Here is a 15,680-nt window from a genome sequence, read left to right on the forward strand (position 1 = left end):
CGATACGATATTTTTAAGTTGCCAAGAAAAGTTTCAATGTCAAGAACAACCTTCAATGAATGCCACGTGTAAAGAGGGTTGTTCGGTTTATGAGATCGGCGCGTGTGTACAGAAACGCCCTTTCCGAACCGCGAGAATGGCACGTTCTTCAACTTCCGTTTCTCTTTATTCGATAATTGTTCGAGGATGCGGAAGCTGTGCATACGTCGCGTGGCGCTGCGTACAGCTCGTGGCTTGAATGAGCGCTTTATCCGCGAGCCAGTCCCTGCGCTTCTACGTTTTTTTTCTTCCTTCAACTCTCGAGACTACCGCGCGATCTACGTCATCGTTAAGCGACTGGGAGATTGTGCACATACCAGGTGTTTAATCGCAGCTCGACGGTAGTTCGTTAAAATTGTTTATCACGATGGCACAGTGCAACGATTGCACTGTACGTTCCCGTGATCTCGTCTCCCCGACTATAATTGACTGTGGGAAATGCAGATATGCATCTACGATCTCATTTCCGCGTGTATGTAACACTCATGCACGTACAACCGTCGTTTGGCATGTTAATTCGTCAGGATGAGAAATACGTCCCGTGCCACTTTCTCGAGCGCTTTCGTTCGTTAATATCTCCCGTGAGACAATTCTCTTGCCTCCCGCGTGAGCAATCAGCTAAATAACTCTTTCCCGATTAAGACACGCTTCTGCAGTGCGAGAATTATCCAATTTTATTCCTCGAAAAGATACTTAAAAACGTTGCAAACATCGATTTTATTTTCTCATCAAAGTCTAAGTTTTCGTGGGATGATCAGCGTTTGTTATCTTGCCAAAATCACTATAGAATCTGTATTTTCGGATGAAAGATTCAGGGGAAATATGATTGTGAAAAAAGAGCTTCTGTATGGTCCAGGGATAGCAGACTAATCGGTAAGAACTTGTTTTATATTTATATTTAAGTTACATCATCGAATTTTATCCTGTCTAAACTTTGAACGCGTTTTTTCCGAAATCATGTTTTTTGACCTGGTTGACAGCATAACTCTGTCAAATTTTGTCCAATCGACTTCATTCGGAGAGGCTTTTCTTCAGAAAACTTATCTGTCGTCGCATCGTAGAGTTTTTTTTTTTTAATATTTATTTTCTTGACAGTTTACTGCAAAACTTTTGGGTGACGTTCGATTTTTTTTCTAACCAAAATTTTCAAATTTCCTGCGGTGCTGCGATAGCTGTACTATTATAATTTAATAAACCTTTTGAATTTTTTATTTCAGATGCTTGCTGTGGCACTTGTGCTGTCAACCGTCGGGCAGTCTTTTTTTGACGCCACTTTGCGACTGCTCCTCTGCTTAATAAAATGTACTAAAAATTAAAAAAAAAAAATCCTCCTATACTTCATTACTTCGATAATTAATACACAAAATTTCAAATAATTTGATCGAGGCGTTTAAAAAAAAAAAATCCGAAAAAATACCTCGTTTTTCAGCCTGTCACACTGATGTTCCCCCTTAATGTAAAGTCTTGCTAGACCTTCTTCAACAGAATTTTTCAAAATTCCGAATACTTATTCAAAAAAGAATTTTGCAACGAGATACAAATTTTAACAAAGATTGACCGCTCCATTTTCGAGATATTTGAAATAAAAAAACTGCAGCGATGTTCGCGTGTTTATGCAAGCGAAAGTAAGAATTCTCCATTCTTTGCAATTACTAGGAAACTTTTCAACGGATTTTTTCTTTCCAACTTTCATTCGAGAAGCGAAGTTTATAACGAAGTTGTTCACCAAATCATGAGCATTTGGACCGGATGTAGTTCAAATTTCAAATCTAGTACGAAACATTTAACCCAAAAGTTTGTGTGTGTTTAGGCTCTTGCATAATGTAACGATGCCCGTAAGCAGGTTCTTCCACAAGTTTTCGCATTCCGACAAGCTAGTTAACTTTTCAACGTGACTGTAGCGAAACTCCACTTTAAACAACCAGATCGATCAGTTGAAAGAAAATTTACGAAATTATCGCTGGCTTCCAAAGTTTTGGAGTATGTCGAATTGAAGTTGTAAATACGCGTTATTTTTTCGGCAAAAAAATAATGCAACTCGGACAATTATGTTGGAAAAATAGTGGAATGTTGACGTGTTAGCAGGGACTGTAAAAAGGCAAAGCTCTTTCTTGACGACCAATTTTGAACAGTTTATATAAAAATGTGAAAAATTAAAAAAAATGGATACATTGACGGGTTGCTGCCAAAATAATTTCTCTTTTTATTTCGATCGAAACGTGACGATATTAGAAAATAATTTTCCATTATAATTGGGATCTAAATCGAAACAGAAGCAGGCAATTGATGAGAGCAAGGTTTACAGTTTTATTGAACTGAAAATGTACCGGAATGATGAAGAATTTTTTAAAATTGTATTTCAAATGAAATTAGTGATTACGAAAATTTTGTCGTCCCAAGAAAAGTGCAACTTGGATGATTTCCTTTGAAAAGTAGTTTAATGTTGGCATATTGTAGAGGAGGATATAAAAAAGTGGAAATTATTTTATCTTTTATTTGCGAGAAACAGACAGAGAGTGCTGTTTGTGGTATTCTTACTAATTACATCCAACATTCTCGGTCCAAGGATCTCGTAATTCTTTTTTCAGTCATTAAGTGCTTTAAACGACTAGAGAGAAAAAAAAAGTGGCTTCAAAGAACTTTTGAACTACAAAGTCCTTGCCGTTAATTTAAAACTAAATTAATCTAATGAATTCAGCATTAAAACGTGGTGACGAATATACGAACCGGTAAGAGGAACTCCGAGTAGGATAGGCAGGGCTTCCGCTGCCTGAACGAGGGCCCAAGATCTCGCAAAGTGTCTGGCTCTGAGCCTCTCGAGAGCAAGCATTTTCAAGGAATAAAGAGCACCACCGAGGGACGCGCCGTAGAGGCCAGAAGCGAGGACGAGACCCTGGTATCCTTGGACACTGCCGAGAGCCACTTGAGCTACAGCTGTGGAAATATCACATAAAAAAAGGAAGATAAACAATCAATTATTTTCTGAAATTTCGTATCCAGTGAAAAATATCTGTAAAAAAATCGCAACTAAGTTCTGTCATACGAAACAATCGATTGTCACTGTCATTTTATTCTTAAAATACTTCATAACGATTTTCTTAAGAGAAGTCTTGAAGTTTACTGAGAGTTTGAATGGGTAGTCGACTAACACGCATATCAAACTTTAAAGCGTTTGTATTATTGGTCATTGAGATAAGCTTGCTTAAATATGAAGAAAAATACACGGGGTTTTAGGGACTATGCGTAAAAAATCATTTATCTTTCCATTGAACGAAATGAAAGCTTCTTACGAAGTTTATGAAAAAGTGCACGGTACAATGAAGCATACAATGAAATTCGAGGCGATTGTCTTACTAGTAATAAAGATAAATTGGTAAAGAGCACTCGTAACCTAACATTTGCTTATTTGGGCATTTTGTTTTTTCTTGGTTTGGCCGATTCCTGTCATAACCTTCTGTCTTTTTTTATTAATACTTTTTTCTTGATTCCTTTCCCTTTGTGTGTTTCCCTTTGCGCTCTCTAATGCGATTTTTACATAAATAAACTATAGTATTTTAGTCAGGGACGAATGAAATTTCATTCGTCAAAAGATAAGTTGAAAAAATTAATTTAAAATTTCGATTTAATAACTCTGTCATGAGTTTAAAGAGACAATATTTTTAATTAGGGAGTAAAAATCGCTCCAATTTAGACCTCCATAAAATACGATTCTTCGGGCATGATCTACCTTAATCAAAGAACCTTGAATTCCACAGACTGAAATTGCTTCATTATCAAATAAGAACTCCATTTTAATATTAAATGAACATGAAATCCATCATTTTTCTCATAATTATGAGTTTGTAGGATGTGATATACAACCCGAAACGATGTATTAACATTTTCATTATTTTCCAACGTCCAGGTACCCTCGAATATTAAAATTTATCAGGCTAGATTCGTATCTCTGATGTCGAGGCAAATTGCAAATCCGTCCCTGTCTTTTCTCTTTGGTTCAATCGCATGTGTTGGTCCCCTGTCTATGCGCGTATATTTGTAGCCAAAGCTGTTTTTCCTCGTCCCTTGGACCACGAGTCGCCAACGAGGTATGAGAAAAAAGTATCCCCGAGGCATTGCCCTCTTCATCGTGCAAGGGTGTTTCTCCTATGGACGAATTAAAAATGTAAAAGTACGTGGCTGCTGTTTTGCGGCTAAACGCCTCGGGCTACGTCATCTTTGTCGTCGCGTCATCGTCGAGAAACTACCTGGTTATACGATCCTCTCTTTTTTCGCCCTCTCCGCCTTAATCTTCCTCCCTCTCTCTCTCGCTCCCTCTTTTTTCACTGTTACCGCAAACACTCCGTACGAGTCTGCGATGACAGAAGTCCAAGATAGTAACCAAGAAAACCTCAACGAAGAGTCCCCCTGTGTGTACATCCCCTCAACCTTCCCTCTGCGATTTCTCTTTCCCTCTTTCTTCTTCTCGTCCCTCTCGCTCCCCCCCGACTCTTACTTTCTCTCTTGCTCTTTATCAAGCTTCCCCCGGCTCCGTGCCACTCCAGCATTTTTAAACGCGACAGGCATTCAGCCGAGACACCCTCAGCTTCGTTCCTCCTCAACCCCCAGCCTGGTGCACCACCGCCCCTACTCTTTTTCTCGCACCTTTCTGAAGTTATGTGTAGTACAACACACACACACACACACACGCGCGTCGAGCGCTCGTTCGAGCCCACATACCTCCAGGCAACACGCGAATCTCGTGCTTCCGAGTTGTTTCTTTTTCATCCCTTTTCCACCTTCTTTCCCGTCCCTTTTTTCCATTTTTTTTCGTGCGGTTTTACTATACGGTCTTCAACCCTTTTTATCCCTTTCTCTTGCATCACCCCTCCTCTGTCTTCTTTTCTCCACCCTTTACTATACCAATCCTTTTGCCATTTCCGGCTTTCGCACAAACACTTGGTGCACCTACGCTCGCCAGACCCAGTGGCACATAAATATCCGGCTCCCAGCGATTATTTATTTATATTTTAAGGCTCGCTGCTCCAACTGAGATATGGCACTCTGTGAGTCCATTCCTGCTGCATGTTTCAGAAACCTCAACCTTTTTCTCTCGGTTTTAAAAAGCTTTCTAGAAAATCTTCACTCGCTGTTGTGTCAACAGTCTTATAAATTTTCCTCGAACTTTCTCACTGTTTTTATTCGCTAAATTCACTTTAATCTTGAGCCAAAACTCTCGCGCTCTGTCCAAAATGTCTTTAATCGCAGATCGGATTCTATCATTTTTTTAAGGTAGATAATTCGACTGTTTTGATCGGAGCGACAGAAACAATAGGTTTTTTTTATCCAACTGCCTTTTTTTTTAATTTCTGTCACTCGAATTAATAATCTCGATCGTCAATCGTGGATCAACAGAAGCAATTACTCGGTGGTGAAAAAACATCTTTACCTCAACCCTTCGGAATAAATTCGTGCGAGGATTTATGTTTTCACAAGGTTGTAAATAACTCGATAAACGAAAAAAGGGATTATCAACGGCAACGGAAGGTAAGGTAAATTTGCACGTGCACAAATATTAGAGCTTTCCGCAGGGAATTCTCAAACACCACGCAGGACTTAATCATCACGTTACGTACTTTTGAACCAATAATTCACTTGAACTCCAGCCCAATCTCTAGCGAGCTGAAGGAGCGCGGTACAGTCAACTCAAGCAAATAAAGAACTTTCAACTATCAACAATTTATCAGGAATGGATGAACGAAGAACGACGAAAAGTTGAGTCGAAACAATAGTAGTAATTATTTCAATTATCTTACGTGTGAATTCAGCACGAAAATGAATTGTCTGAACGAGATGGACACGAACTTCTAACGGGGTGGCGTCCGCAAGATTATTTTCGATGTTTTGTTGCTGAGAAATGTCATTGTTAATTCGTTGATTCGACGATTCATTTACCGACGGAAAACGTGGAAATTAGGATCTGGACAACTTGTTTCATCGATATTTTCAGGGAAAAAATTTTGCTTCGTTTGCTTTCTAAGGGATTGAGCAGACGATTATAAATAAGCGGATCGTGATGGAATTAATGTTATCGATAAACGGAGCAAAGAATCGTTCTCGGTGATAAGTTCTTTACCACGTTCGAACCGAGAAATCTCCTGAGCATTTTCGAAAGGGATTTTACTAACGCAGAGGTAAAAGTTCACGCGAGTTGTGAGAGCGGAGGGTAAACGAATTGCGAATGCTTTAATCGATGCTGCTCCGAATGCACTTGAATATACTTTGTGTCGACGCGGGCCTGTGTGTACAGAACATTTCATGCGAATTCATCGAAAAATAAATTGAAAAGACTCATTGAAACTGAAGAGAATTGAAACTGCAGAAAAAACGAGTATGTAGTAGAAATAAAATGCAAATTTGAATTTTTTTATTGTTACCAACCGCAACGGTAATCGTTATACAAACAGCAAAATCTTCTATCTAACACCGAAGATTTCATGTTTTTTGTGAAAATTTACATTCTGCACGGTTATGACTATAAAAATCTGAATCTCTCTACCGTCTATATCGTTGTAACAGCGATTTTTTTATTTTCATTTCCTCCACTATGGATTTTATCTCGTTGGTAAAAGAACACCATCTATCGAGAACTATAAACTTAAAAAATGATTATTTTCAGAAGCTGTAATTTATTTTCCGAGCAACAACCTCAGTTTTTCAAATAAAAATTCTTAAGAAAGTCTTGAAATTTACACAGAGTTTAAATGCGCAGCGGCATATCAAATTTTAGAGTTCATCTTATTGGTCATTTAGATAAACGTGTTTAAATATGAAAAAAAAATACACAGGCTTATAGGGATTATGCATAAAAATTTTGTTATCTTTCCATATGAATGAACGCTTCTTACGAAGTTTATGAAAACGTACACAATAACAATGAAGTGTTTAATGAAAGTTTGGGAAAAAAATTCAAGACGATTGTCTCACTGGTAATAAAGATGTATTAAGCTTAAAGAATGAACAAAATTGGTAACTTCACATTTACTTATTTCAGCATTTTCTTTCTTCTTGGCTCGACCCATTTCTATCATAGCCTTCTGTCTTTTTATAAAAACTTTTTTCTTGATCCATTTCCCTTTGTGTTTTCCCCTTTCGCTCTCTAAAGTGATTTTTTACATAAAAAACTATAGCATTTTCGTCAGGAACGAGTGAAATTTTGAGTTCGTTCAGTGACGAATCCCCGATTAATTAATGGCTTGTAACTTCATTCGCCAAAAGATGAGTTGAATAAATGTATTTACAATTTTGAATTAATAACCCTGACACTAATTGAGACTGATAACATCTTTAATTAGGAAGTAAAAATCGACCCAATTTAGACACCCATAAAATACAATCCTACGGGCATGATCTACCTTAAAGAAAACCATTTTTGTCAATTGTGCTACGATTTTAAGCAGGATTTTAGAAAAAAAAATCGATCCTCGGATCAATCTCAAACTTACGTTACAAATATGAAGAAAAAAAGATTCCTTCCAGATTATTCATTTTGTAAAAATTGCAGTTGTAAAAAAACTACTGTTTCCATGATTTTTACATAATTCTCGAGACTTGTATCCTCCCAAAAAAAATTTGAAACATCCATTTATTTGGAATTTAATTCGAAAAGGTTAAGGAGAGTTTTGTTTCTATGTCACGCGTTGTTTGGTCGCCCGAGAGCGCCTGATACGTTATCAAACCCATACCGGTTTATCTCCGAACGTTAGAATCCCTGCGATCTTCATTCGCAGTGCGAGCATTGAGCTATATCTATAAGGATGAAAGTGTGACTTATTTGGGTAAACATACACAAACATATCTGTATTTTTGGTTGCAACGATGAAGTTCGACGCCCGCAGGGGGCGTCAATCTCCTCGCAAACGAGACTTCTCTCCTATGAGCCAAAGTTCGTCACGTCGTTTCCGACACTTGGCACGGAATTTTGTAATAAAACTGCGCTCGAAAATTTCGCTCATTATGGAACAATTCGAGCCCATATATTTTAGCTTTAACATTTATGTGCCATATACATGTTCTTGGGCTGTAGAACGTTGTAAATGTCGAGTAGAAATGCTCGATAGATTGAAGAGTTGAAAAGCGGAAAATCCGTAAACTTTATAGTCCCGAGCTCCAGGAAATATCGTGAAAAATGCCTGATACGACGATCAAATATCCGAAACAAATCAAAAGCTTTCAGACTACTGGAAGTTCCCACATTTCGAATAATTTCTCATTCCTCCGAACGATATACTTGCGAATTTCACAGCGTTTGATTCTATGAACATACATTACGGGGAGCATGCACGTTACACGGACTAAATACCCGTAGCGAGATGTACTAACTCCCAGCAATCATACAAAGTGTCCCAAAAGTTGACGAGGTTTTTTACGTGGCTCGCCAAACCATGCGGTTTTAATCAAAATATTTATCGCACTTTCGACTCCCCATGCACCGCACTTACGTCCTATTAATTCAATGAAAACAGTCTTTGAAAAGTGACCTGAGGAGAACAAAAGTACAATTCGTTCATGAAAAATGATGCTGGACCAATTGTATTTTTAGTGGCAAAATGAACGACAACATTAATGAATTCGTTAGAACGAAAGAGGGAACACGATTCATTATAATGAAAGATTTTTATTTGCTAATCACTTCCTCAAACTTTGAAAGAGTTTGCCACTTCCCAAGGTGCATTTAAAACGATCACACAGTTCGTTTTCGTTTATTTTTGTTCGTGACTAGTTAAAAACGAATTTGAGTTGTTGTAGACGAGTCGAAGGTCATTGTGACATGTGAGAGCAGACGAATCAACTTCAAAGTCGTAATTTAATGAGAAATGTGAAACGAGGGTGAGCTACACCTGTATCGTTACAGCAAAAGGAACAAGCCGCAGTGAAAAAGAATGAGAAAATTTTAATTCAATGCTTTACTCCCAAGCTTCGTATGAGAGGAAATATTGAAGCGATTCTTTCAGATTTAATGATTTTTTTGGATAAATGGAGAATGAAATTTGATGAGGAACTCTCTGCTTCGTTAAGGGGGAATACGAGAGTGTTAAGGGGGAATACTTATCGGTAAGAACTTGTTTTATATTAATATTTAAGTAACATCATTCAATGTTATCCTCTGTTTTAAAATTGTTTACTTTTTTTAACAATTTACTGCAAAATTTTTGTGCAATGTTCGATTTTTTTTTTAAATAGCCACCATTTTTCACGATGCTGCGATAGCTATACTATTATAATTTAATAATCTTTTTGAATTTTCGATTTCAGACGCTTGCTATCGCATTACTTCGATAATGAATACACAAAATTTCAAGTAATTTTATCGAGCCGTTTTTTCAAAAAAAAAACTCCCCAAAAATACCTCATTTTTTAGCCCGTCACACTGACATTCCCCCCCTAAATAATCGTCGAATCATCAGACCCGATTTTCGGGACACCGTTTATACAAAGTTTGTGTGTCAGTATGTCCACGTACGTCGAAACAACGGTTGAGTATACAGGTAGCCGGGGATAGTACAGAGAGAGGATTACTCGGGAGCGAGCTCATTGGGGAAGCTTGTGCTTTGTATACTGACCAACTCCGAGAAGAGCTGCTTGACAGAGATATTGTCTGGACACGAGGCACTGCGTTGATGGCCTAGCGGTAACCAAACCCCAAGCTGCGCAACCAAGAGCCGCAGCAAGACCCAGGCACGTCTGCAAAAGGACCAGCGCACTCGCTTCCAATCCGTCCTGGTATCCTTGAAGCGCCTGCAAAGGGTCGACCAAAAAATTTCTCTGTTTCGTACTCAGCAGGCTAATAAAACGAGACGAAAATATAAACGATCTTGACACTATGGCAAAGTGGACTATAAAATTCGTATCTTCATCTTCACCAAGGACTCTCCTATATATACGGGTTTTTATTACATTTTTATGCCGTAAGAATCGTCGAGATGATTCCACGGCGAAACTCCGGTTCCATGCGAAACTCTCATCCTCGCGTACGTGTCTCATTAACTAAGCTCTAGAAACTAAAATGAGAAAAAGTGAGGGGAAAGTACGACGTAATTGTTCAATGAAGCAGAGTCACCTACGGATATTATTATCGTGCGAAGAAACTTTGTTACGTTTGCCATTTCTGCATTGGGACCTTACCAAGTCACGAATGCACAAACGTAATTCACTGTTGCCCTCGGGTGATCACAATTTAACTCTTCTGCTCCAACACACTGTCTATCAGTCGTTATACGTATAAGCGTACTTTACGTTGTATACATGTGTGACTCTATGAGCAGGGCAGGAGGAAAAGGGAAAGGTTGAGGTGCGAGAACCTCGCCAAGCTTCCAATTACTAGCGTTCAATGATACCGGAAACCCGCCGGATACGCTCTACAATTAATACGGGGGAACGCTCGGGTGGATTATACGTTCATATGCATGTTGCATAAGGCCTTCGATGCTGAACCACTGCGCAACGATATTTATCACGTTTTTGTTTATTTTTCCAACATTTCAATGGGCTGAGAGTCTTCGACGTGATTTTCATGAGTTTTCAATGCATCGCTTCGTATTTCTGCGCGGATCATTTGAAATGTTTTTCTTGAGAATGAATTTCGAGCGATTTCTGAGATGAAGATGTGAAAAGTTTGAAACAACGTGATAATTGATGTGGGGCTGCTACAATTCTCGATAATCCTGAATCCAGAGGTGAGCGTGCATGAAAATAAGTTAATAACTGGAATCAACTTGGAAAAATGGTAAGCAGGCAATCATGGAGATGAGAGGGTTCCAGTTCAAGTAATGAGAAACTCCAAAATCTCTCGTTATTCATCATAAAAAGTTTTCAGACTATCATTCAACTTGGGTTGAATGAAAGTGAAGGCAATTATATTTTTCATTTGTTTAAAAAACACCGAGAAGTCGTTTTTTATGAGAATTTCAAGTATTTTTCTTGTCGATTTTTATGCTACTCAATCGCAGTGTCTTCGATGAAGCTCCAATTGAAAAAAAAAAACTATGAACATTATTTTTTTAATGATTTTCACACCTCGATGCATTGCGGTTATTTCTGACTCGAATTTCCCAAGGGTTTGGCTTTGCGAGCAGTCTATTCGAACTCACGAATCTAAAATATTTGATGGATACGTTTTTGCACAACTTACGATATAAAACGCTGGCGTGTAGAGACCAAAGCCAGCTGCACCAGCTGCCAGCATGAGCATCCTGACGGGTCGGCAACCCAACGGGCTAAGATCGACGAGAGGCTGTCGTGGAGCCTTTGAGGATGATCTCTTTTCCTTCACTTTGCTCCGTTGATTTTTCAAATGGCATATGGCACGGCGCTGGGGATGGTAGAGGGCGGCGCTTCGATAGATGAGACCGAGGAAAAAAGCCAACGACAATGCGCCCGTTACTGACTGAAGCCCCAATTTCCAGCCCAGTTTTCTGTCAAAATTCATCATCAATTTAATCTTACTCTTCATTAGTCTTACTTCATGAACTTCGCAAGCACGTTCATTCGTTAAAACTCTGTGTATTTTTCTTCATATTTAAGCACGTTTATCTCAATAATCAATAAGACGAACCCTTTGAAATTTGATATGCGCGTGTAAGTCTGTGTAAACTTCAAGACTTTCTTAAGAAAATTGTTTCGCCCATGAACTACCTTAAACTCGTTGGAATTAGTAACCAACAGTAATTAATTTACAAATCATTTCATTCCATTCTCATGATTTTTTATTCCGCTGCTCGCGTGTTCTCAGCCAAAGTTTCGTCGTCCATGAAATTAATTACAAACTCGTCGGGTGATTGACGAGCGAGAATCTCGATCTGTCAGTTCTCGAGTGAAAATTTCTTTTCCCGTGCAAATAATCGTGCAAAGTTTCAATTATTTGTACTATACCGTACGAAAATACTGGTTCGTGCTATCGGCTATAAGCACAGCGACAAGACCTGTTCCCTGAATCGGCAAAATTCGTACGTTTCGTATTCAGAAAGCGTTATAATGCTATACGCCAGCTGTACGGGTTGAATTCACTCCGCGCCGAACTTCATACCATTTTCTCGTGGGATATGAGCTCGCATACGTATATTTAGGTGTATACGCGTACGTACGCTACTTGTTGGCCAGAGGAAAACCGCGAAATACATAATACATAGACGAAAGTATGTCTGTATACATGAATTTGGGATTATATATCTATACGACAAATTCTATTCATCGGGGTGAAAGCTTTTTCGTCCGGGATATAACGGCGAAGCGGTGAAACTGCTCCACCGAATTCTGTAGCCTGCCGTTGAAAGTTGAAATAAAAGCGTGCGAAGAAAAATCGTGTAGGAATGTTTCGAATATTCTGTGTGGCTAAAGTATTGGCTCGAAGTTTGTTTGAAAAGAATTTGTAAATTTGCCCACAGATTAGCTTCGAAATATGTTATTATATTTAGAGCGTTTATCGGCTGCGCGCGGTTTGAGTTTCTGCTTGAATAGTTAAATCGACTCGATTCATTTTGTGTATAATGCGAAAGCGCTTGCTATTCAAGCTTTTCAATGTGTTTTTCATCTTTTTGGAAACAAGTGTCAATAATCTCCGTTTAACAAAACTGCACAGATTCGCATGCTTCCGAGAACGAGTCCGAGTTTTATTTCTATATTCATTAAAAATCGCATAAATAACCTGATTTTCGTCCATTCCCAAGTGGCTGCGTACCGGACCGACTCCGTACAACGTCATCTCGATAAAAGGTGTCACACACAATTTTAACAACACGGAAATCCTTTCACGAAAGAGACGTGATAAATATTCCTGACAGCAGAGGGCTTTTTTAGTCCTCCATCTACCAAGAGGGAGATTAAAACCGGAGGGAACTGAGCTCTCTGCGCGAGCCGACGTCTGACCGCAAACGGACTTTGACTACTTAAGCTTGCTCGTGTATATTTTGCGTTATTTCGAAACGAGACTCGCATCAGGATTGCGAGTTGTACGATGAGAATTCTCTTTTTTTCACTTATGCCAAGCTTCCATTGTGCTTTACGTTTTGTTATTGTTCTATTTTACGTAGAATTGTTATTATTAACGAATTTGGCATTGTTTGCTATTTTCAATATCCATTTCCAAACTAGTTCAAATTCGGACAATACTTTGTCAGAATTAACCGTTTTATTCATGAATTTTGTGTGAACAATGTTTGCTTGAACATTTAAAGCTAATTTATGAATTCAACGGGCTCGGATAATGAGAATTCGTCGTTGTGAACTTTGTGCTTCTGCTACGCGTACACGGAAATAATTATAAATTCAAATTTCACGCTGCGGTTCATAATCAAAGCTATCGCGGTACACTGAAACTTATAAAATAGGTGGAAAAATTGTATCGATTTTTATTTTTGACGTTCCTTAGTTTGAATGTTCGTTAAATTCATGCGATGTTGATTTTGAACCGCGGTACTCGCGGTGAGAACGATGGAAGGTCGTTGAGGCTCCAAGTACGCGCGTTGAATTCTGTTTTTTCATGTAACTTTTTTGCTCACTTTTGTTATAAATATAAAAGAATGGACCGCCCGCAAAATATCTTACGAGCACCATAAAATTTCGATATATTCACGTTCGAACTGTTCAATGTGTTTTCATAATAAAATACTTTGTTTGCGATCTCATGAAAATGAAGGTTGAACAATACTCGGTGAGTTTTGTTTTTAAATTGATCCCACGATCCTTCATTCCGTACAATTTTGATCGCTTCGATCGTATATTTGCTCTTTACAAGTGAAAATTGAGGTCGAACATTATTTTCCGGAATTTAGGAAAATGTTGTTATTATTTGTCTAATCTTAAGGTCGAAACACGTTGGATTCTCGTAAAAAGAAAGTATCGCTATTGTGTGCACTTTGTCTCTTAGTCGTAGCGTATCACTCGACGCTCGCGACTTTTTGTCGCTGGACATTTTGTTTATTGGCAATTCGAGAATTATGAGCACTAGGAAAGTTGTATCGCGAGAGTTTGATGCGAGCATGCGTGGACGGTATGAACGAAGTTTCGGTGGCGAAGGATAAGGAACGATAGTGAGCTGAGGGGACGTTAGGCTGGATTGTACAGCGAGAGAATAGGGCAAATGCCCTCTGGCTAGTGGGCCTTTAACGATGCTGTAAAAGCTCCTTCCTCTGTGTTCTCATCACGAGATTCGAGGCGAGAGACAGCCGCACGAACTCTCGTTATGGGTTTGTTCGTTTGCAGTGAATAAAAAGGCGAAAACTCGAACAATTCAATGGGCAAGGGGGACGAAAGTTACGCCCTTACGTGAGCCGCCTTCTTCGGCCTTTTATTATTGACACGAGGTCCATTTGTACCCAGAACAATAGCCGCTGACGATAAGAAATTACAAATTTTCCGAGGCGCTGCTCCTCCGGCAACATCTCGTTCGTCTTTCCACCGCGCGGACAATCTCGTTAAATTGCAAGTGTTCGCTCGGAACTTCATGGTCAACTCTTCCCTTCTCGAAGCTCAAGATAATCGAGATTTATATAGAGCCCGAGATGGACTGCAAATTCTTAGCTGCACGCGGTACGGCTATCGTAAAAACCGGGTCGCACCACAGAAAGAGACAAAAAGTTGCGACGACGCTTTAAAAGAAGTTTTTTTAGTGATCTCAGGCGATAAGAAAAAAGCCACGAGGATGATATAGGGCCACGAGATACATCGGGCACTTCGTGTCCGAATAGCTCGAGCGTCCGCCTCCACGCAATTTCTTCCCCTTTCTACTTCCTATAAAATCTTGTCGAAAAATGTTGCCTCAAAATTTGAAGTAATGGCCGCTCGTCTTTGAGGAATGGATGTAAACTAAAAACAATTTGTTCGTCCATCAGAACTCGGTGAATTTCGCACGGAATACTCGATAGATAATATTCCTAAACAGAGAGAACGAAGAGTCAGCACGAGGATCAACGGTGAGAAAAGCGCTTGGCTCGGGCCCATTTCATTAGTTTGCAATTAAGCTCCGGTGGAGGAATTCTATGTAGAGAAGTGTGCGCACAGGTATAGAGTCTTGATGATTGTTCCACGAGATTTCGTTGGCAAGTTTAATTTCATATCGTTTCTCACTTCATTGCTTCGCGATTTTCTGAAGCTGCCGAGGGACCAAAAGCGTCATATTTGCCTTCTAATTTCTCATACTTTTTTTCACTTGCGATAATAAATTTCATAAATTAGGCCACCCTTGAATAAACCAACAAAATGTGCGCTCGATTAATCAAATTAATTCTTAATTAGAACCAGAAAGTAATTAAATTATTTTCAGACTTGATACATTCGATTAATTTCCCTCGAATTCAGCATCCCAATTATTCGGAGAGTGTGATTTCGTTGAATATCTTTTCAGGTGCATTGCCACATGTATTATTAAGGATGTACAGGAGCGAGGACTGTTTTTAGGTTACACTCTAATTTTTTTATGTCTTACAATTCAAGATTTCGTCTCAATGCCTGTAAAATTTTAACAAAACGACAATTCTGGACACACAATTTCAAGTACACCGTTTTAATTGAGGAACAAAAGAAAAATGTTTTAAAATCTGATATTGGGAGTTTTTGAGGGTGCTCTTTAAGAATCTGGCATTTATTTTGCAAAATTAAATCAAAATCTT

General features: G+C 38.9%; 1 protein-coding gene across 1 annotated transcript in view; it reads right to left on the bottom strand.

Annotated features, from left to right (window-relative positions):
* LOC122411014 (monocarboxylate transporter 10-like) overlaps positions 1–15,680 on the bottom strand; it is a 56,465-nt gene that overhangs the window by 6,135 nt on the left and 34,650 nt on the right. Inside the window, exons 7-9 of the mRNA XM_043419527.1 lie at positions 11,207–11,489; positions 9,639–9,813; positions 2,767–2,973 (exon numbers count right to left, since the gene is read on the bottom strand). Coding sequence (XP_043275462.1) covers positions 2,767–2,973; positions 9,639–9,813; positions 11,207–11,489 — 665 coding nt within the window. The remainder of the gene's footprint in view (positions 1–2,766; positions 2,974–9,638; positions 9,814–11,206; positions 11,490–15,680) is intronic.

The sequence above is a fragment of the Venturia canescens genome, chromosome 5 (assembly GCF_019457755.1).
Source record: "Venturia canescens isolate UGA chromosome 5, ASM1945775v1, whole genome shotgun sequence".
Taxonomy (NCBI): domain Eukaryota; kingdom Metazoa; phylum Arthropoda; class Insecta; order Hymenoptera; family Ichneumonidae; genus Venturia; species Venturia canescens.